Source organism: Carcharhinus amblyrhynchos, chromosome 33, assembly GCF_965287045.1.
Source record: "Carcharhinus amblyrhynchos chromosome 33, sCarAmb.v2.hapA, whole genome shotgun sequence".
NCBI lineage: Eukaryota > Metazoa > Chordata > Chondrichthyes > Carcharhiniformes > Carcharhinidae > Carcharhinus > Carcharhinus amblyrhynchos.
In genome coordinates, this window is record NC_137356.1 from 2695442 (window position 1) to 2718141 (window position 22700).

Genomic DNA, 22700 nt, shown 5'->3' on the forward strand with positions numbered 1-22700 from the left:
TCTTGTCCTGTACAATATTTCCCTTACAGTATTACCCTGTATCGTATTGTCCTGTACAGTATTGTCCCTTACAATATTGTCCTATGTAGTGTTTCCCATAGAAAATCATCCTGTACAGCTTTGTCTCGTACTGTACTAGTCATGCAGTATGGTCCTGTTCTGTATTGTCCCGTTCAGTATTATCTCATACATTACTTCCCTTACTGTACTGTCCCCCGCCCTCCCATCTCCAACCCTCGTTCCCCCCTCTCTCCCATCTCCAATCTTCCCACGCACTCACACCCTCCTCCTATCCCATCCACCCCTTTCATCCCTGTTGCCTCTCACGACCACAGCCTTTCATTATTCTGATTAAATTGTCAATAAGAGAAGGCAGCTGTTTGCAAAGAAATACTGCTCCCTGAAGGATAAGGCCTGCAGCAATTCATAAAATTCCTTAAGCCGAGGGATTGCGAGGCGATTCTGTCATGTCTAAGAAACGAGGTAGGAGGTGACATGAAACAGCAGATTCAGCTTTCAACATTCTCTCTTGGTGTTTTAACAGCACTGGAGCAGCTTCCTCCTCCGGACCTCACGAGTAACTGCTGCAGCTGATAATTGTTCTGTGGGTGCAGGAGCAGGACAGGGGCGTGGGGGGAGCTGGTTGTCAGTTGAGTTTATTTGGCACGGAAAATGGGAACGACAGCCTCCGATGATGTATGTCCCAGCTCAGGGAGAGCTGTGAACACCGTGGCTCCTCTCAACTGCTGATCTACAGTTTGTGCGAAACCTCAACGCTTCCTTCCTCAGAGGGATGATGCCCCCTGCTTCACCAGCAAGAGTGTAGCCAGCGGCAGCCTGTGGAAATGTGGAAACGTTTCTGGAGATGGAGTGTAACATCTGCACAAGGTGTTGGAGAGGAGGAACGAGACGTTGAGCGGGAGAAGAAATGGGCTGAGCTATTTCAGCAATTCGATACTAATAAGGATGGGCATGTGGATGTGACAGAGCTGGGAGAAGGGCTAAGATCGATGGGCCTCTTAATAAGAGCTGACACTGAGAAGGCACAGTATATTTCATTTCATGTTCTATTCTTCCTCGTGGCATGTAAACACATAATATATCCCATTTTTCACCCCTCTGTCTGGGAACACAGTTAGAATCCTGTTCACTGACAGACTCAGTTACTGAAGCTGTCAGTGAACAGAATTTGATAGTCAGCAGGGGAAAGTAAAGACCTTCACACAACAGGTAAATCCAGCAGAGAGGATTAGAGGTAACAGTTCATGTGCAAAACACATCTCCTGCTATTAATACCTCATCTTCCAACTTTCACAAAACAGGGTTCACCCGAATCCCGGAACTAAACTGACACTAACTCCCGTTCACCATCACCCTGTCTCACTGACACTAACTCCTGTTCACCATCACCCTGTCTCACTGACACTAACTCCTGTTCACCCTCACCCTGTCTCACTGACACTAACTCCTGTTCACCATCACCCTGTCTCACTGACACTAACTCCTGTTCACCATCACCCTGTCTCACTGACACTAACTCCTGTTCACCATCACCCTGTCTTACTGACGCTAACTCCTGTTCACCATCACCCTGTCTCACTGACACTAACTCGCGTTCACCATCACCCTGTCTTACTGACACTAACTCCTGTTCACCATCACCCTGTCTCACTGACACTAACTCGCATTCACCATCACCCTGTCTCACTGACACTAACTCGCGTTCACCCTCACCCTGTCTCACTGACACTAACTCCTGTTCACCATCACCCTGTCTCACTGACACTAACTCCTGTTCACCATCACCCTGTCTCACTGACACTAACTCCCGTTCACCATCACCCTGTCTCACTGACACTAACTCCCGTTCACCATCACCCTGTCTCACTGACACTAACTTGCGTTCACCATCACCCTGTCTCACTGACACTAACTCCTGTTCACCATCACCCTGTCTCACTGACACTAACTCCTGTTCACCATCACCCTGTCTCACTGACACTAACTGTGTTACATACAGGATAACGCAGGCTGGATAACACATTCCATCCTGTGTTATCCTGTATGGAGTGTGGGAGGAAACCGGAGCACCCGGAGGAAACCCATGCAGACACGGGGAGAATGTGCAAACTCCACACAGACAGTGAACGGAGCCGGGAATCGAATCCAGGACCCTGGCGCTGTTCACCATCACCCTGTCTCACTGACACTAACTCCCGTTCACCATCACCCTGTCTCACTGACACTAACTCCCGTTCACCATCACCCTGTCTCACTGACACTAACTCCCGTTCACCATCACCCTGTCTCACTGACACTAACTCCCGTTCACCATCACCCTGTCTCACTGACACTAACTCCCATTCACCCTCACCCTGTCTCACTGACACTAACTCCTGTTCACCATCACCCTGTCTCACTGACACTAACTGTGTTACATACAGGATAACGCAGGCTGGATAATACACTCCATCCTGTGTTATCCTGTATGGAGTGTGGGAGGAAACCGGAGCACCCGGAGGAAACCCATGCAGACACGGGGAGAATGTGCAAACTCCACACAGACAGTGGACGGAGCCGGGAATCGAATCCAGGACCCTGGCGCTGTTCACCATCACCCTGTCTCACTGACACTAACTCCCGTTCACCATCACCCTGTCTCACTGACACTAACTCCCGTTCACCATCACCCTGTCTCACTGACACTAACTCCCGTTCACCATCACCCTGTCTCACTGACACTAACTCCCGTTCACCATCACCCTGTCTCACTGACACTAACTCCCATTCACCATCACCCTGTCTCACTGACACTAACTCCCGTTCACCATCACCCTGTCTCACTGACACTAACTCCCATTCACCCTCACCCTGTCTCACTGACACTAACTCCTGTTCACCATCACCCTGTCTCACTGACACTAACTCCTGTTCACCATCACCCTGTCTCACTGACGCTAACTCCCATTCACCATCACCCTGTCTCACTGACACTAACTCCTGTTCACCATCACCCTGTCTCACTGACACTAACTCCTGTTCACCATCACCCTGTCTCACTGACACTAACTCCCATTCACCCTCACCCTGTCTCACTGACACTAACTCCCGTTCACCATCACCCTGTCTCACTGACACTAACTCCTGTTCACCATCACCCTGTCTCACTGACACTAACTCCCATTCACCCTCACCCTGTCTCACTGACACTAACTCCTGTTCACCATCACCCTGTCTCACTGACACTAACTCCCATTCACCATCACCCTGTCTCACTGACACTAACTTCTGTTCACCATCACCCTGTCTCACTGACACTAACTCCTGTTCACCATCACCCTGTCTCACTGACACTAACTCCTGTTCACCATCACCCTGTCTCACTGACACTAACTCGCGTTCACCATCACCCTGTCTCACTGACGCTAACTCCTGTTCACCATCATCGTCTCAAAGAACAAAGAAAATTACAGCACAGGAACAGGCCCTTTGGCCTCCAAGCCCGCAACGATCATGCTGCGCGACTGAACTAAAACCCTCTACCCTTCCAGGGACTATATCCCTCTATTCCCATCCGATTCATGTATTTGTCAAGATGCCCCTTAAAAGTCACCGTCATATCTGCTTCCACTACCTCACCCGGCAGCATGTTCCAGGCACCCACCACTCTGTAAAAAGCTGCCTCGTACATCTCCTTTAAACCTCGCCCCCCCCAACCCCCCCACCCCCACTGGCCCCTTAAATCTGTGCTCCCTGGTAATTGACTCTTCTACCTTGCGAAGAAGTTTCTGATTATCCACTCTGTCCATGCCCCTCATAATCTTGTAGATTTCTATCTGGTCTCCCCTCAACCTCTGTCATTCTAAAGAGAACAAATGAAGTTTCTCCAACCTCTCCTCATAGCTAATGTCCTCTGTACATCAGTCAACATCCTAGTAAATCTTTTCTGTACCCTCTCCAAAGCCTCCACATCCTTCTCGTAGTGTGGCGACCAGAATTGAACACTATATTCCAAATGAGGCCGAACTAAGATTCTCTAAAGCTGCAACATGACTTGCCAATTTTTAAACTCAATACCCCAGCTGATGAAGGCAAGCATGCCGTACGCCTTCTCCACCTGTATTGCCACTTTCAGTGACCTGTGTACCTGTACACCCAGATCCCTTCGCCCATCAATACTCTTAAGGATTCTGCCATTTACTGTATATTTCCTATCTGTATTAAACCTTCCAAAATGCATTACCTCACATTTGTCCGGATTAAACTCCATCTGCCGTCTCTCTGCCCAAGTCTCCAACCGATATATATCCTGTTGTATCCTCTGATGGTCCTCATCGCTATCCACAAATTCACCAACCTTTGTGTCACCCACAAACTTACTGATCAAACCAGTTAAATTTTCCTCCAAATAATTTATATATATTACAAAGAGCAAAGGTCCCAGCACTGATCCCCGAGGAACACCAGTTGTCACAGCCCTCCATTCAGAAACACACCCTTCCACTGCTACCCTCTGTCTTCTAAGACTGAGTAAAAAGTCTGACAACACCAGGTTTAAGTCCAACTGATTTATTTGATAGTAAACTCACTAGCTTTCGGGTTAGTCCCTTCGTCAGGTGAATGGAGAGTTCTGGCCTCAGACAGAGCATATAAAGCACAGACAGTTTACAGATGACTGATTAGAATGCAAATCCTTACACCTAACCTGCTGTTCAAGTCTTAAAGTGGCCGACAATGTGAAGGTGTAAGGATTCGCATTCTAATCAGTCATCTGTAAACTGTCTGTGCTTTATATGCTCTGTCTGAGGCCAGAACTCTCCATTCACCTGATGAAGGGACGAACCCGAAAGCTAGTGAGTTTACTATCAAATAAATCGGTTGGACTTAAACCTGGTGTTGTCAGACCTTTTACTGTGTTTACCCCAGTCCAACGCCGGCATATCCACATCATGGCTTCTAAGACTGAGCCAGTTCTGTATCCACCTTGCCATGCAATCTGATCACATGCGATTTCACCTTCTGCACCTGTCTGCCATGAGGGACCTAGTCAAAGGCCTATTGAAGTCCACATAGACAACATCCACTGCCCTACCCTCAATCATCTTCATCGCTTCCTTGAAAAGAGGACACCAACACTAACTCCAGTTCACCCTCACTGTGTGTTCTCTAAAGTGAATACTTCTCTGATAGTTTTGCCTCAATTTAATGATCTCATCCTCCCTTCTCCAGCCCATCTCTGCAATTCTTGCCTCCTGCACATCCCCTGACGTCTGTCGCTCTGTTATTGGAAGCTGTGTCTTCAGCTGCCTGGTCCCTGTGCTCAGGAACTTCCTCCTCCCCCCTACCCTCTCCCCTTCTGTGTCCTCATTTCAAACCTCCCCTTTGACCCAGATTTTGGTCACTGTATTTGCTCATTTGTCTTGATGTCAGACTAACCGTGTGATGCACCTTGTGATATTTGGCCGTGTTAAAGATACTGTATTGGTGCCAGATCCTGTTGTCGAAGCCTCAGCTCTGCTCACACTGAGCTCTGGACACAGTCTGGATGCTGCAGAGGGGAGTGTATATCATACCTGTGCTGTATTACTGACCTCTCAACTCTCTCAGATCTGACCTGCCAACAGGAAAACAAGACAGACAAGACAGTGAAGTAATCCCTTTGAGGATAGTATTTTGCTGAGGTCCTTACTGTGGGTATTAACCTGGCTGACTCTGAATTGAACTCCCTGCCCTTAAGAGCTGGGAGCAGCATTAACAGCAAATGATATTTGTCGAAGCGTAAAAGCACAATTCAATGGTTAATTTCCAAATACACAGTTAAATGGGTGAAACTCACTCTCGCAGAGCAGAAAGGGCGGCATAGTGGCTAATACTGCTGCCTCACAGCTCCAGTGACCCAGGTCACTGTCTGTGCAGAGTTTATGCATTCTCCCTGTGTCTGCATGGGCTTCCTCTGGGTGCTCCGGTTTCCTTCCTCAGTCTGAAAGATGTGCGGGTTAGATGGATTGTCCCTTAGTGTCAGGGGGATTAGCAGAGTAAAAGTGTGGGGTTACAGGAATAGGGCCTGGGTGGGATTGTGGTCGGTGCTGACTTGATGGGCCAAATGGCCATCTTCTGCACTGTAGGGATTCTATAGTAACTGCCACTGAGTGAATGAGTGGTTTTGATGGAGGCTGTGGGGAGAATTGTCACATCTCTGTGCTCACACCCTGTCACACTGACATGTGTCAAACAGAAAGGAGGAGCTTTCTAGCCTGGCTCAAGGTGTTAACTTTGCCCTCGATACTAGGCCCTCATGGCCTATTTCCCCAGTGAATCCACCGCGGCGAGTGGGGGGATGTTGGACAGTGAATGTTAGGAACTGTCCACTCAGTCACCTGTCCAAGTCCAGCCACACGTTTCAAAGTGACTCTGTGGGATTAAGGGGAAGGGTGAGTATAAGCGTTGGGTATCAGTGTGGCTTGTCTGATGTGAGAGAGATGCAGATCCCATTCTCAACTCAGCAGCAGCACAGCAGCCACCAGTGAGATGGAGATCTGGAGTTGAGATTGCAACTGCTGGGGTAAACAGCAGTCACGAAGCACACTCATTGTACTCTCTTTCATCTTCCAGTCACAAGGCTGTGAGTTCAAGTCCCACCAAAAAGATGTGACCACAAGTTGCAGCCAACACTCGCAGTGTGGTAGAGAAAGCTGCACTGTCAAAGGGTCAGCACTGAGGGAGTGCCATACTGTCAGAGGGTCAGTACTGAGGGAGTGCTGCACTGTCAGAGGGTCAGTGCTGAGGGAATGCCACACTGTCAGAGGGTCAGTGCTGAGGGAGTGCCGCACTGTCAGAGGGTCAGTGCTGAGGGAGTGCCGCACTGTCAGAGGATCAGTGATGAGGGAGTGCCGCACTGTCAGAGGGTCAGTACTGAGGGAGTGCCGCATTGTCGGAGGGTCAGTGCTGAGGGAGTGCTGCACTGTCAGAGGGTCAGTGCTGAGGGAGGGCCGCACTGTCAGAGGGTCAGTGCTGAGGGAGTGCCGCACTGTCAGAGGATCAGTGATGAGGGAGTGCCACACTGTCAGAGGATCAGCACTGAGGGAGTGCCACACTGTCAGAGGGTCAGTGCTGAGGGAGTGCCGCACTGTCAGAGGATCAGCACTGAGGGAGTGCCACACTGTCAGAGGATCAGCACTGAGGGAGTGCCACACTGTCAGAGGGTCAGTGCTGAGGGAGTGCCGCACTGTCAGAGGGTCAGTGCTGAGGGAGTGCCACACTGTCAGAGGGTCAGTGCTGAGGGAGTGCTGCACTATCAGAGGGTCAGTGCTGAGGGAATGCCACACTGTCAGAGGGTCAGTGCTGAGGGAGTGCCGCACTGTCAGAGGGTCAGTGCTGAGAGAGTGCCGCACTGTCAGAGGGTCAGTGCTGAGGGAGTGCCGCACTGTCAGAGGGTCAGTGCTGAGGGAATGCCACACTATCAGAGGGTCAGTGCTGAGGGAGTGCCGCACTGTCAGACGGTCAGTGCTGAGGGAGTGCCGCACTGTCACAGGATCAGTGATGAGGGAGTGCCGCACTGTCAGAGGGTCAGTGCTGAGGGAGTGCCGCACTGTCAGAGGATCAGTGACGAGGGAGTGCCGCACTGTCAGAGGGTCAGTGCTGAGGGAGTGCCGCACTGTCAGAGGATCAGTGCTGAGGGAGTGCCGCACTGTCAGAGGGTCAGTGCTGAGGGAGTGCCGCACTGTCAGAGGATCAGTGATGAGGGAGCGCCGCACTGTCAGAGGGTCAGTACTGAGGGAGTCAGTACTTTGACCCTTTGACTGTGCAGCACTCCCTCAGCACTGAGCCTTGGGTGACAGTGTGGCACTTGCTCAGTACTGACCCTCTGACAGTGCGGCACTCCCTCAGTACTGACTCTCTGACAGTGTGGCACTCCCTCAGCACTGACCCTCTGACGGTGCGGCACTCCCTCAGTACTGACCCTCTGACAGTGCGGCACTCCCTCAGCACTGACCCTCTGACGATGCGGCACTCCCTCAGTACTGACCCTCTGACGATGCAGCGCTCCCTCAGCACTGACCCTCTGACAGTGCGGCACTCCCTCAGCACTGACCCTCTGACGATGCGGCACTCCCTCAGCACTGACCCTCTGACAGTGCGGCACTCCCTCAGCACTGACCCTCTGACGATGCGGCACTCCCTCAGTACTGACCCTCTGACAGTGTGGCACTCCCTCAGCACTGACCCTCTGATGGTGCGGCACTCCCTCAGTACTGACTCTCTGACAGTGCGGCGCTCCCTCAGCACTGACCCTCTGACGATGCGGCACTCCCTCAGTACTGACCCTCTGACAGTGCGGCACTCCCTCTGTATTGCACTCTCGGTCTGTGTTATTATCCTCTGGAGAACGGTCAGTCTCAGAGTTGTGAGGCTTGCTGCTGAGAATAAAGCAGCAAACAATCTGTTTACACTCAGAGTGATCCTGGATGGGAGGCAATGTGCTGAGCTGCCAGAGCGAGAGGGCAGTAAATGTCTGAAAGAAGCTGATGTTGGTGATCCAAGTTGATCCAGTAATTAGAGAGATTGGCAAAGCAACAGCAGTGAGGAAGGGAATCACTTTACAGCCACTTTTATTTTAGCTCTGACCACTCACTGACTGAATGCTAACAATGTATGCAGCCTGCCCTGAATGCTTGTTGATATCTTTAAATGTCAGGGGATGTGACAGGCGAGGGTCTGTCCCATCAGACAGGCAAACGGTATAACTGTGGTCCATCAGGGAACAGCAGTGAGTGTGTGCCAACAGGCACCCGGTTACCGGAGAGAAACTCTCTTGACAAACAGCTCCCATCCAACTTAGCTTGGACTGCAGTGATTGGCTGCAATGCAGAAATTGTTTTGCGCACGGCAAGATCCCACAAGAAGTGTGTGAATTCTCTGTTCGGGGGCCACTTGCCCTGGGTCAGGAGCAAAGGAAATTCCCACTCTGCTCTTTAGGCCTGGAATTACATATGCCACCCCCTCCTTACTCCTTATTTCCTTTCTCCCCACCCCTTATTCTCCCCATGCAATCTTCCCCTGCTCACCCCCACTGCGCCCCCCCCAATCTTTCCCGTAATCTCCTCACACTGCCCCCTCTCCCAGGTCACTCTTCCCCTTTCCACTTCCTCACATTCCCTCCTCTCCGCCGATTTCCAACATTCTCCCTCTCCTTCAACCTCTCCACCCTCCCCAATGCTCCGCCCTCCTCACACCTTACTTCCTCTCTCACCTCCTGCTATCTCCGACCTTCTCCCCACCCTCTCCTCACGTTCTGCCCTCCTCCTCGTACCCGACTCTCCCCTCCAATCTCAGGCTGTCCTGCAGTAGGACAATGGAAATGACTGTAACATTCCTCCCGCTGTTGGGTGCTCTGATCAATCACTGGATTCAGTTAGAAGCCCCCTGCATTATAGCAGGTGCAGAGACTGTGTGTAGGCGGGGAGTTCCCACAGACTATCTCCCACTGGTTACCATTCCTGTCCACCCCCACATCATTGCAGGGAAAATAAAATGCCACAGGGCTCGGGATGCCTTGGAGTTGGAGTAAATGGGGTACAAGATCCTACCTCAAGGATCCACCTGAACTCAGGCTAACACTGGGAGATCAGCAATGGGAGGCATCACAATCCTGCAGTGCAGTGACGCTGCTCCAGGGCCTTGCTGGGGGCTGATGCTGAGACTCTTTCATTGGCAATGAGCTATGGGGGCTCGAGACCATCACCTGGGGGTGGGGCACTGGGGCTGGTTTCTCTCTGTCCTGCTCATACTCCGTCCCTCTCCCTTTGACTTTCATTTCACTGCCAGTCTCCATAGCTCAGCAAGCACGCCTGAATACTGGGGTAAACCAATCCCATTGTCAGAAAGGAGGCTTCTCCCGTCAACTATGATAGCCATCGTGCTGAGATGCCGGTGTTGGACTGGGGTGGGCACAGTAAGAAGTCTCACAATACCGGGTTCAAATCCAACAGGCTTATTTGGAATCACGAGCTTTTGGAGTGCTGCTCCTTCCTCAGGTGAGTAGCTGATGAAGGAGCGACAGTCCAAAAGCTCGTGATTCCAAATAAACCTGTTGGATTTGGATCTGTTGGGTAGTGGGGGTGAGCTGGGGAGGATAGTGTGCAGACAGTAAGGGGTGAGGGAGAAGGGGAATAAGGAGTGAGGAGGGGGTGGCATATGTAACTCCAAGCCTAAAGAGCAGAGTGGGAATTTCCTCTCCTTCGTTCCTGACCCAAGGCAAGTTATCCCCAGAATAACGTCAACCAGTAAGAAGTCTTACTGTGTCAACTATGAAATGAGGATCAAACAGGCTGATGTCCTTATGAAGGCAGAACACACTGTCCATTATGATCAGAACTCCCTACTCACCTGACAAAGGAGCAGCATGTGCCCTGAAAGCTCGTGGTGTTTGCTACTAAATACACCTATTGGACTTTAACCTAGTGTTGTGAGACTTTTACTGTGTTTACCCCAGTCCAATGCTGGCATCTCCACATCATTATAAATAAGACAGGGGCTCCCTCAGGTGGCTTCTACAATGATGGCAGTGTCTGTTTGGGAAATGAGCTCCAGGAACAAGAATCTAATTTTCATAATTTGCTTGTTGTTCCAGCAATTATTCATAGCATCACAGAATTCCTACAATGCAGGAGGTCATTGAGCCCATCGAGTCCACACCAGCTCTCTGACATCTTAACCAGGCCCATACTGCTCCCTATCCCCGTAACCCCATGCATTTACCCACGAATCCCCATCAGCTACACATCTTAGGACACTAAGGAGGAAATTTAGCATGGCCAATCTCCCTGTAAGACCATAACATACTGGAGCAGAATTAGGCCACTCGGCCCATCAAATCTGCTCCACCATTCAATAATGGCTGGTATTTTTCTCGTCCCCATTTTCCTACACGTCTTGGGACACTAAGGGGGAAATTTAGCATGGCCAACCCCCGAACCTGCACATCTTTCAGTCAGACTTTCTCTGAAGAGCAGCAACTATTTCTGTCTGAAGTTCAATTAAATGTTGGAAGTCTGAAATGGAAGTAGCAAATGTGGATTTCTGATCTTCAAAGACAGATTCATGGCCCAGAGTCAGAAATGGAACCTTTTATAACATACAGGACAAACTGAGAAATCTACTGACAACGTATCTCAGCAAGGGGAGTAAAGAGGCTGCAGAAAGACATGCACACACGGCCTGGCTATCGGGAGAGAGTGAAGCTGATCGAAGGATATTGGAAACAATGAGAGAAGCAGATGGATAAATGGAAGGGAGAGACCTCCTGCCAGTAGTGGCCCAGACAATGGGGAGCTTCCAGGAGAGGCTGAACAGAATCGAGATCAAGATTGGTTAGAATAGCGACGGGAGGCAAAAGCAGAGAGGCCACAGTGCAAAGGGGAAAAGCAGCAATGGTCAGAACGAATACAGAAGGCACAGTCGGGACGGCTAGTCTCCTACTTTGTGCTCAGTGTTTTTGCTGTTGTACAGGCTGCACTCTGGATGAGCAGAGCCTCAGAGAACACACAACAGATTGCTGTCACACAGGGAGTGTGACACTGGACAAAGCTGTGGGAAAAGCAGAATGAGAGCAGTTCCAATTAATGAGAGGAAATCTCCGGGGTAAAGGGGTAGGAATTGATGGAATGGCAGCCCTTGGTGTGAATGTCTTGGCTTCTCTGGGAACTGAACAAGAGGCCGAGCCTGCCAGAGAGAACATTCAGTCTGTGAAGAATCACAGGGCAACATTCAGACTTTGGGTAAAATACCAAAAAAGCTGTATCAGCTGTCAACACATATGTCCAAGAGAGAGAAATGAGATTTATTTCTGTTTTACTTTGGAGCAGATTCGCTGCAGGGATCAGTCAGAGAAACACAACAACATGAATTCGTCTCCAACAGGTTTCTGGTTATAATTAGAGCAGTTCAGTGAAGGGTAATTTTAGCATTGTTCTGAAAGGACACTAGTTAAACCCAGCACCATCGCACCAATAATACATCATAACTTTGTTTGAAAGCCCAGTGCAATGACACAGGAAATCTACAGGCCTTTATGTTACCCATAAATACGGTCAGTGAGTTACCCTGACCACAGCACCGGGTCAGTGAGTTACCCTGACTACAGCACCGGGTCAGTGAGTTACCCTGACCACAGCACCGGATCAGTGAGTTACCCTGACCACAGCACCGGGTCAGTGAGTGACCCTGACCACAGCAACGGATCAGTGAGTTATCCTGACCACAGCACCGGGTCAGTGAGTTACCCTGACCACAGCACCGGGTCAGTGAGTTACCCTGACCACAGCACCGGATCAGTGAGTTACCCTGACCACAGCACCGGATCAGTGAGTTACCCTGACCACAGCACCGGGTCAGTGAGTTACCCTGACCACAGCACCGGGTCAGTGAGTTACCCTGACCACAGCACCGGGTCAGTGAGTTACCCTGACCACAGCACCGGGTCAGTGAGTTACCCTGACCACAGCACCGGATCAGTGAGTTACCCTGACCACAGCACCGGGTCAGTGAGTTACCCTGACCACAGCACCGGGTCAGTGTCTGACTGCCACATCCACATTCTCAGACAAACTCCACCTCAAACTAACTCACTCGATGCTGAACACTCTGAGCCACTGATGAGCAAGCTGCAGCCCAGGAGCCACACGTGGCCCGTCTTGGTTCTGAGTGCGGCCCATGAGACACTTTGTTGACTGCTGCCCTTGTGCAGAGTTGCCACATTCTGCTGCTTTCCATCATGTCGCTTTTTTCCTGCCAGTATGACTGAAGTGATACACAAGTGAGGCAAGGGCAAGTGAGGCTCGAGCTGACTGCTCACAACACTGACTGTGAGAGCTGTGCGCTCCCTCTGCCTCCAATCAAACTCCTTTAGTTTTTACCATTTGAAACTGATGACAGTTTTGTGGAGATATACATGATTTGGCATTTTCTATCGCTGGTTATGAAATATTTGGCGTGTATCAGATGTATTTATTCATGGGGTCACAGTGAGTGAACAAGCCTGATTTAAATAGAAAATGCTGGAAAATCTCAGCAGGTCTGACAGCACTGCGGAGAGGGAATAGAGCCAATGTGTTGAGTCTGGATGATCCTTCTTCAAAGAACTCTGACGAAGGGTCATCCAGGCTCGACATGTTGGCTCTATTCTCTCTCTGCAGATGCTGTCAGACCTGCTGAGATTTTCCAGCATTTTCTGTTTGTTTCAGACTCCGGCATCCGCTGTATTTTGCTTTTAAGTCCGATTTCAACTTTGTGGCCCCCTGAGGTAAAGGAGGGCCAGTCACACGGCCCCCTCACTAGCTGAGGTTTCCCGTCACTGCTGGGGCCTCTCTCTGTGATCAGAATAGTACACCATCCTCATTACCTTCCCTTCTCTCCCTGAATATTCCAGGAAATCCTGCAAGCTGGGGATACCAACCACGATGGACAATTGGACCTGGAGGAGTTCATTGAGTATCTGCGGCAACATGAGAAAAAACTCAAGCTGATGTTTAAGAGACTTGATCAGAACAATGATGGTATTTACAACCTTAACTGCTTCCTCGAGAGCTGTTTGTTTCATCCCAATTCTTCCCCCTGCAACTGTTCCCTTTTCAGCTATTTATCCAATTCCACTTTGGAAATAGTTACTGAAGCTGCTTTTACACAAACCCTTGGGCAGCACAGTGGTTAGCACTGCTGCCTCACAGCTCCAGGGACCCAAGTTTGATTCCCGGCTCGGTTCATTGTCTGCGCAGACTCTGCGCATTCTCCCCATGTCTGCGTGGGTTTCCTCCGGGTACTCCAGTTTCCTCCCACAGTCTGAAAGACGTGCTGGTCGGGGTGCATTGGCCGTGCTAAATTCTCCCTCAGTGTACCCGAACAGGCACCAGAGTATGTCACAGTAACTTCATTCCAGTGTTAATGTAAGCCTATTTGTGACACTAATAAATAAACTTCAAACTTTAGTTGGAAAACTTGTCAGGTCACTGCTCAGTGACAGCACATGCTGCCTCTTCCCTGGAGGTGCTGTGGGCTTTCCTCTGGCTGCTGCAGTCTGTGTGTTATCAGCAGGGCCACAGTGCTGTCACACACAGATTCCCAGTGACCCAGGGAGGAAGAGCCAAATCAGGATGGTGACTGGAATGGTGGGATTCACCGCTCCTGTCCTAACAGAGGGCGTGGGTTTGGAAGGTGCTGTCGAAGGAGTCCAGGCGAGTTGCTGCAGTGCATCTTGTTGATGGTACACCCTGCTTGGCCTCAGTAATGAAGGGAAGTGGGATTCAGGCTGGTGAATGATGAGAATTTTAATTCCAAGCATTATTAGGTCAGAATGGGCCTCAGAGATAAAAGAACAGTCACCGCTTCCAGATTAAAGAGCAGAGCCTAAGGCCAGATAGGTCAGTGCTTCATCCGACAAAGAATGTTCGGTTCTTTAAAGAGACTTAAAATTCAGGTAAAACTTCTGATCTGGTCTAATGGCGATGCTAAGATGGGGGATATCTGTTCCAGCCTCTCACCTTCCTACCTTCAAACACAATGTATATTGAAGATGGGCACGCGATTTGAGAAGTTCAGGAAGACAGAGCAGAGTCAACGACAGGATAATCCCTATACCTGACATTGTTTGGCCTAATTCCAGTCTCTCGACTGTTGTCTCTTTGTTTTGGATCAGGTCAGATTGACGCCTGTGAAATTCAGAACACGCTGTCCAGCCTCGGGATCACTGTCACACTGCAACAAGCAGAGAGGATCTTGCTGAGGTGAGACACCATGTGCGTGTGAAAGCAGATTCCTCACTACCCACCATGCTGTTGCTCCCTCAATACTGACCCCTGACAAAGCAGCACTCCCTCAGTACTGATCACTGGCAGTGCAGCACTCCCTCAGTTGTCCTTCTCCCTCTCAGCCTGGGGTGTTCCAGGAGTGGGGATGGGGAGCAGATGGCTGCCTATCACCCGCAGTGTGCAGCAGCATCTGACGCTGCAGGGGTCGCAGGCAGCCTGGGAGCAGGAGGAGGAGTGGGGGAGGAGGGGGGGGCGGCGGCAGCGGTGGTGGTGGTAGTTGTTGTGATTGGGTGATAAGGAGAACCATGCGGACACAGTGTGACACTGGGATTCACATCAATTCTCTTCTGTCCTCACTAGCATGGATACAGACGGCACAATCACGGTGGACTGGAATGAATTTCGAGACCACTTCATCTTTAATCCATTAACCAACATGGAGGAGATTGTTGAACACTGGAAACATTCAACAGTGAGTGCATCTGCAGTACTGACAGTCACACAAACCAGGCACATCCAGTCCACTGTGGGTTTACCAATCAGGAAAGGAATGACAGGCTGGATTACTTTTCTCTCAGGGAAAAGGCAGCTGAGGGGTGACCTCAGAGAGTTTTGTTTATAATTCTAGAGTTTCCTCTTGTGGGGAAGAGCAGACAAGGCCATCTACATTTGCCAAGAAATCCAACAGGGAAATGAGAAGAAATTTCTTCTGGCGAGAATGTGGAATTCGCTCAAATGGGGAGTGTCTGAGGTGAAAATTTTGGAAAGGTTTCAGGGGAATCGGGACAAGCACAGGGGGGATAGGGAATAGTGGGTTTGGATGAGGAAACAAGAGGAGGCTCGAGCGGGGTACAGAGAGGGCTGGATTTCCAATCCATGGCAGAAATTTACCGGCACATTCATCCATTTCATACGATCCCTCCGGGGCCAACAGAGAATGCCATCCTCCAAACCTCGCCCCCAGAATCAGGGCAGATGTGTTGGTAAAATCCCGGCCCGTGTCTTTGAATATTCCCGATCCACCACCACCAGCTTCTGGCTCTCCCGGTGCCAGGGTCAGAGCGACTCTGACATTCGGACCATTCAGAAGGGGGAGTTTCTCTTGGTTCAATGGATCAATCAGTGAGATTAGAAAGAGTGAGTGCTGCTGTCAGGCAGGAGAGCACTGGCTCTACGCTGCCTGTTCATAGCCTTCCCCATCCTCAGGAGACAGGGGCTGGAGCAGGGCAGGGAGAGGCTGCTTACTGTATCTGGCCAAACAAGCAAACATTTTATGGGCTAATCACAGAGGTTGTCTTGTGGGGGATGTCTCAGCACGGTCCATCCTGTGTTTTGATTGGTGTGAGGACATAAAGGGTGGGGGTAGGGAAGCAGATGATTAGAAATCAGCATCTTGACCCAGGTTTTCATACTGAGAGAGCCTTCACTTCAATGGTTCTGGATGGGGTGCTGGCACTGTGCTAGTGTATGGGGACAGACAGGTCTAAAGACTGCCTCTGAATGTTGCCTCAGTGGAACCATGGGGCTTGATGCTGCTATCGAATGGGGATAAATTCTGCGCCGAATGAACAAAATAGATTCCCCTGGGATCCAAGGAGACTGTTAGTATTAATATATTCAACTTTCCTTCAGAAATCTGTATTTTGCAAGCCAGTATATGAATAACAAGGACATGGTGTGTGGTGAGTATGGCATGTTGGGGAGGAACAAGCCCCTGGTTCCCAAAGCCCTCCATGGCTTCTGATTTCCCTCACTTCATGTCAGGGTCTGTTGTGGATATTAACATGACAACCAGGATGGTGAAAGGTAAACAAGGTGGTCTCTGGTCTTTGTTCAGTAATCACACATGTTCTCATGGGCTGCACAGTGGTTAGCACTGCTGCCTCACGTCAGGGACCTGGGTTCAATTCTGGCCTCGGGTCACTGTCTGTGCAGAGTTCACATGTTCTCCCCATGTCCACGTGGGTTTCCTCCAGTCTCCTCCCACAGTCCAAAGATGTGTGGGTTAGGTTGACTGCCTGTGCAAAATTGCCCTTTACTGTCAGAGGGATTAACAAGGGTAAATATGTAGGGATATTGCATACAGGGGATACAGCCTGACTGGGATTGTTGTCGGGCTTGATGAGCTGAATGGCCTCCTTCTGCACTGTATGATGATTCCCTTGTGGAAGGAGCATTTCAGCACAGCCACACGTACAGTTCAAATCCTCCTTTGTTCAGAAGATTGGCTGAGATTCCCAGTCCTGGTCAATCCGCAATGATCCCTCCACTGAAAGGTGACAAGCCAGGCCATGTCTGTCTCTGATGAGCTGCTTACATTCAATCATGAAGCTCACATGTAATGGAGACTATTACAGGGACAGGAAGAGGTCACTCAGCTCGAGTCCAGTCTGCCATTCAATGAGACGATGGTTTGTATTTCATTTCCTCTCCCTGTCTTGCACGGTTTTCGTTACCAAACAAACATCCGTCCATTTCAGTTTGGACACTTCTGTCTGAGCCCAGTGCTGGGGGAAGGAGTTCCAGATTTCAAACGGATTCAGCATTCTCTTCTTTGGGTGGAACTGCGGAGTATTCCCCGGCAGCTTCAGGAAATTTCAAATCAAGAGGTGCCTCCCTTCAAACTCTGCTTCTCTTGCTTGCAGTTCATGGATATCGGCGAGTCGATCACCATCGTTGATGAGTTCTCAGAGACAGAGAGGAAGACTGGATCATGGTGGAGGCAGCTATTGGCTGGAGCTATGGCAGGCGCAGTGTCCCGCACCTGTACCGCCCCCCTAGACAGACTCAAAATCTACATGCAGGTAAAGTACAGACACGGACTCTAACACCAAACAGACTGTGACTCTGGGGAGGAGGGCACTGAGGTCACTGGACTGAAAGCAATGAGGGTGACTGGTATCTGGTGATCAGGATGGGGTAATCAATCAGGATCTGGTGATCAGGATGGAGTGATCAATCAGGATCTGGTGACTGGGATTGGGTGATTGGGATCTGGTGATCAGGATGGTGTGATTGGGATCTGGTGATCAGGGTGGAGTGATCAATCAGGTTCTGGTGACCGGGATTGGGTGATCGGGATCTGGTGATCAGGATGGTGTCATTGGGATCTGGTGATTAGGGAGGAGCGATCAATCGGGATCTTGTGATCAGGGCAGATTGATCAATCAGGATATGGTGATCCGGGTAGAGTGATCAATCGGGATCTGGTGACCAGGACTGGGTGATCGGGATCTGGTGACTGGGATTGGGTGATCGTGGTCTGCTGATCAGGATGGGGTGAGCTAGTCTCTTGTCTTTCTCCTCCCCCTATGTAAAAACACTTGCGACCCCTGTGTGTGTGCAGGAGAGAATGAGTAACTCACTATCCGTGTGCACCACATTAGACCCCAATCCTCGCAGCACTGGGACATGTTTAATCTCACTGGTGAAGATTGCTTGTTCCTCTCCTCTGCAGGTCTTTGCTGCCAAGCAGAAGTTAAATCTGGTGGGTGTGTGGATGATGATGGTGCGAGAAGGAGGCTACCTATCACTCTGGCGGGGTAATGGAGTCAATGTCCTGAAAATTACTCCTGAAACAGGCATCAAGTTTATGGCTTACGAACAGGTACTGGGGATGGGATAGGGACTTGCCCAGTGATTCCACCTCAAGGAGAACCTTGCAGATATTGTTTGGTCCATAATTGCAATCCAAAATACGATAAATCATGGTGATTCTTCATTTTGGGCTCACTGTCCCCTCAATCCTTCCTCCAGGCATTCTTGGAGTGGTCACTTTGACTCAGCACACAATCACACCTCAGAGTCAGAGAGGTGTGGCTTCCAGTCCCTTGCCAGAGAACTGAGTACGACCCCAGCACAGGCAAAAGGCCATTCAGTCCATCAAGTTTGTGCTCCATATGAGCCTCCCCCAACTCAGCTGCTAAACATTGCCGATGACACCAAGACAGTCGGAAATTAAGTTGTCAAGAGGAGGCAGAGAGTCTGCAGAGGGGTATAGACATGTTATGTGAATAGGTAAGGGTTTACAAGATGGAGCATAATGTGGATAAATGTGAACTTGCCCACACTGGCAGGAAGAAGAGGAAAATCAGCCTGTTGTTGAAATGGAGAGCAATGGAGAGAACTCTGGCACAGAGGGATCTGGGTGTCCTGGTCCATTAATCACTAAATGTTCGTATGCAGTTACGGCAAATGATTAGGAAGGCAAATTCCTGAGAATGTTGATGTTTACTGCAGGGGAAATGGAATCTAGGGAAGTTTTACTGCAGCTGTCCAGGGCCTTGATGAGCTCACATCTGGAGTGCTGTGTGCAGTTTTGGTCTCCTTTATTTGAAAAAAGATATGTGTGTATTTGATGCAGCACAGAGAAGTTTCACTCAGCTGATTCCTGGAAAGAAGGATTTATCTGCAAAGAAAGGTCAAACAGGTTGGGCCTTTTCCACTTCAGAAAAATCGGAGGTGATTTTACTGAAACATAAGATCCTGAGAGGACTTAACAGGGTAGATGACAGGAGAATGTTTTTATTTATAGGGGAGACACACTATTTCAGAATAAGAGATCTCCCTTTTCAGACTGAGGGGAGGGGGATCTTATGGAAACACAAAATTATGAAAGGAATAGATAAGATAGAAGCAAGGAGGGTAAACTAGAGTTAGGGGGCATAGCCTCAAAATAAGGAGGAGCAGATTTAGAAGTGAGTTGAGGAGGAACTTTTTTACACAAAGGGTTGTGAATCTGTGGAATTCCCTGCTCAGTGAAGCAGTTGAGGCTACCATGTTAAATGTTTTTAAGACAAAGATAGATTTTTGAACAGTAAAGGAATTAAGGGTTATGATGAGCAGGTGGGTAAGTGGAGCTGAATCCACAAAAAGATCAGCCACGATCTTATTGAGTGGCGGCACAGGCTCGAGGGGCCAGATGGCCTACTCATGCTCCTAGTTCTTATGTTTAAATCTTTCTCTCAGATGGTGGTTTATCTGTGGAATTCTCTCCCCCAGAGAGTAGTGGAGGCTGGATCATTGAATTTATTGAAGGCAAAGTTAGATTTTTGATCAGTGTTATGACAACAGAGTTACAGAGAACTCCAGTATTAGAATAACACGGTCCACTCTGTACTTCATGGGGTTGCCTGAACTGGGGTGGACATGTTAGCATGGGTTGTAACAAGACTGCAGATGCCTTGCAGTTATGTCTTTGTGTGATGAAAGTGTGTTATTAATAAAGTTAGTTGACAGCAACGGTGTTAGTCATCCTGCATCATAAAAACAAGACAATAGGCAAAGGAGTCATTGGGGGCAGACAGGGAAGTGGAGTTCAGACCACAGCCACATCAGCCAGGATTAGACTCAGCATTCCGTGCCTGGCTTCCCATTTCTGCCAATCTGACTAGGAATTCTGTTCACCCTGAAAAGATGTCACTGAAGTTGGGAGGGAGGGGAGAGGGGAGCCGGCCTCTGTTGCCCCTTAATTTGATGAGGTCGTGAGGAGTTCCCACTCAAAGTGTCTGCCCCTGATAAACTGCAAAACATAGCAAAGCAGAGAGGAGGAAGTGACCCATTCTCTCCTCTGCTGAATGTGGTCCATTTCACACCGGCCAATAGCCCTCCACTGGGGGTGAGGGTGAAGAGAGAACACTAACAGACCTGCCTAAACCTTCCCTCTGTCAACACTCTTATTGTCCATATTGGGAGTTATTTGAACCCAGAGTTTGAGCAGTAAAATGCTTTGTCTTCCATTGCTGAGGACACTGAGGCTGACTGAATGAGCCTGTTGTTAAATGATTCACACCAGCAAATGCCACACAGGCCTGAGACTGAACCCAGGATCATTACAGCATTTACCCAAACGCCCAGGTAGTGTCAAAGTGAACAAACACATCACTTTCTGTTCAGTTACTACACTGCACTTTCTACAATGTTCAGTATTATTGGGCCAAACTGTGATCCCAGGATATTAGTCAGTGTCAACAGTCTCTCTCTCAGTGACGACCTGCCTCCAAGTTGGAAGGTCATGGAACCTGAACACGGAAGTGCATGATCAAGGGAGTACCACACCATCAAAGGGTCAGTGCTGAGGGAGTGCCACACCGTCAGAGGGTCAGTGCTGAGGGAGCGCCGCACTGTCAGAGGGTCAGTGCTGAGGGAGCGCCGCACTGTCAGAGGGTCAGTGCTGAGGGAGTGCCGCACTGTCAGAGGGTCAGTGCTGAGGGAGTGCCGCACTGTCAGACGGTCAGTGCTGAGGGAGTGCCGCACTGTTGGAGAGGCTGAAGGAGTTTTGTGCTGTTGTCAGGTGCAATGCTTTGGGTGTGAGTTTAAACCAAGGCCTGTCTCCCCCCCTCAGTTTGAGGTAAAATATCCTGCAGCACTGATTCCCACCAAAGCAGGGAGGAGCCCAGTTCCCTCATCAATGCAATCCCTCAACCAACATCACTGAAAAGCAGATTATTTGGTCATTATCACATTGTTGTTTGTGGGATCTTGCTGAAAGTTGACTGCTGCATTTCCGACACTGCAACATACATTCCATTGGTCATTGGCTCAGAAACGCTTTGTGAAAAGCTCGACACAAACATACGTCTTTCCTGCAATTTTGCAGATGTGGAATGCATTGAGCGTTGTCAACTCTGACTTTCACACGGCCAGGTTAAATAATTAACGTCTCAATTAATCAAAAAGTAAAACGCTGAAAGTGCTCTCTGATTGATCCAGCACATGAGGCCATTCAGCCCATTCTGACAGTGCTAGCTCCCCTCTGTTCCTTTCCCGAAGCACTGGGTTTCTCAATGATTGAGTTTGTTACTGAAAGGCACTGTGATGATGATGATATCCTATTACTAAGACTCTGTTTTTCAATTCCTGAACAGTATAAAAAGTTACTGCCGAGTTCAAACACCACACTCCCGGTACACGAACGTTTTGTGGCCGGTTCACTCGCTGGTGTCACTAGTCAGACCGCGATCTACCCAATGGAGGTAAGCAGCTGAAGACAGCACCGTGGCTCCGAGGATTATCCGGAGAGATTAGTGATCCACAGTGATATCGAGAGGGATTGGGACTTCTATGTTTTTCAAAGGAATTGATGCAACAGATAAAGAGTTTTTTTTATATGTTGAGGGCAATGGGTGGTGTGGGAAGAGGGGATCTCTGACAGAGAGAAATAATTTCAAAAACAGAGCTTGATTATTCAGGAGAGGAACTGAGGGGGTGGTGGAACTGTGAAATCTCGCCCACAGAACGAAGCAAATGCTAACTCAGTTCACAATTTCAAATCAGAGAAAAACAGATCTCACTTAAACAAGACCATTCCGAGATTGTAGACACAAGGACGAAGATACAGATCAGGCTGGATCGAAGTGAATGGCAAAACAGACCGGCTGAGCTGAACAGCCTCATGTTCATGTCCGTGACTGCAGGCTCCCGTGTCCGTGACTGCAGGCTCCTGTGTCTTCAGCACACTAACACCTGCTACAACAGGCCATCACTGAACACACAGACACAGCAGTAGGCCATTCTGCCCCTTGCCCCATTCCACTGCCATTCAATCACATTGTGGCTGACCTGTATCTTAACTGTGCACAGTTTATTAAATATGTTCCACTTTTTCAATAGATTTTAAAGTTAGAATGACATTTCTCCTGATCCTCAAAACAAAAATCACTGTGAGAATTTGAGGATATATGAAATAACGGTTCCTTCAATGCATGTCAGGATTTTGAATTTTCCAGTGAAGTGCGATGATGGAGCGGGGATGTTGGGCCGGATAGGCAGCTGCTAACCTGCCTAGATTTTGAAGTTAAACACAATGTTCTTACAGTTCCATTCCATTTAGATTTATGACAGAATTAGTCTGAGGAAACACGTCATGGTGCACGTACAGCTTCTCTCTGGGGAAACAGC

The 22700-nt window shown here is 49.4% G+C and overlaps 1 protein-coding gene across 1 annotated transcript in view; it reads left to right on the forward strand.

Moving 5' to 3' along the window:
• Positions 1 to 493: 493 nt before the first annotated feature.
• Positions 494 to 22700, forward strand: part of LOC145361137 (mitochondrial adenyl nucleotide antiporter SLC25A24-like) — a 31260-nt gene continuing 9053 nt past the window's right edge. Inside the window, exons 1-7 of the mRNA XM_080216765.1 lie at positions 494 to 1043; positions 13427 to 13553; positions 14690 to 14777; positions 15162 to 15273; positions 17447 to 17605; positions 18259 to 18408; positions 21668 to 21775. Of these exons, the coding sequence (XP_080072891.1) occupies positions 846 to 1043; positions 13427 to 13553; positions 14690 to 14777; positions 15162 to 15273; positions 17447 to 17605; positions 18259 to 18408; positions 21668 to 21775 (942 nt within the window). The 5' untranslated portion in view covers positions 494 to 845. The remainder of the gene's footprint in view (positions 1044 to 13426; positions 13554 to 14689; positions 14778 to 15161; positions 15274 to 17446; positions 17606 to 18258; positions 18409 to 21667; positions 21776 to 22700) is intronic.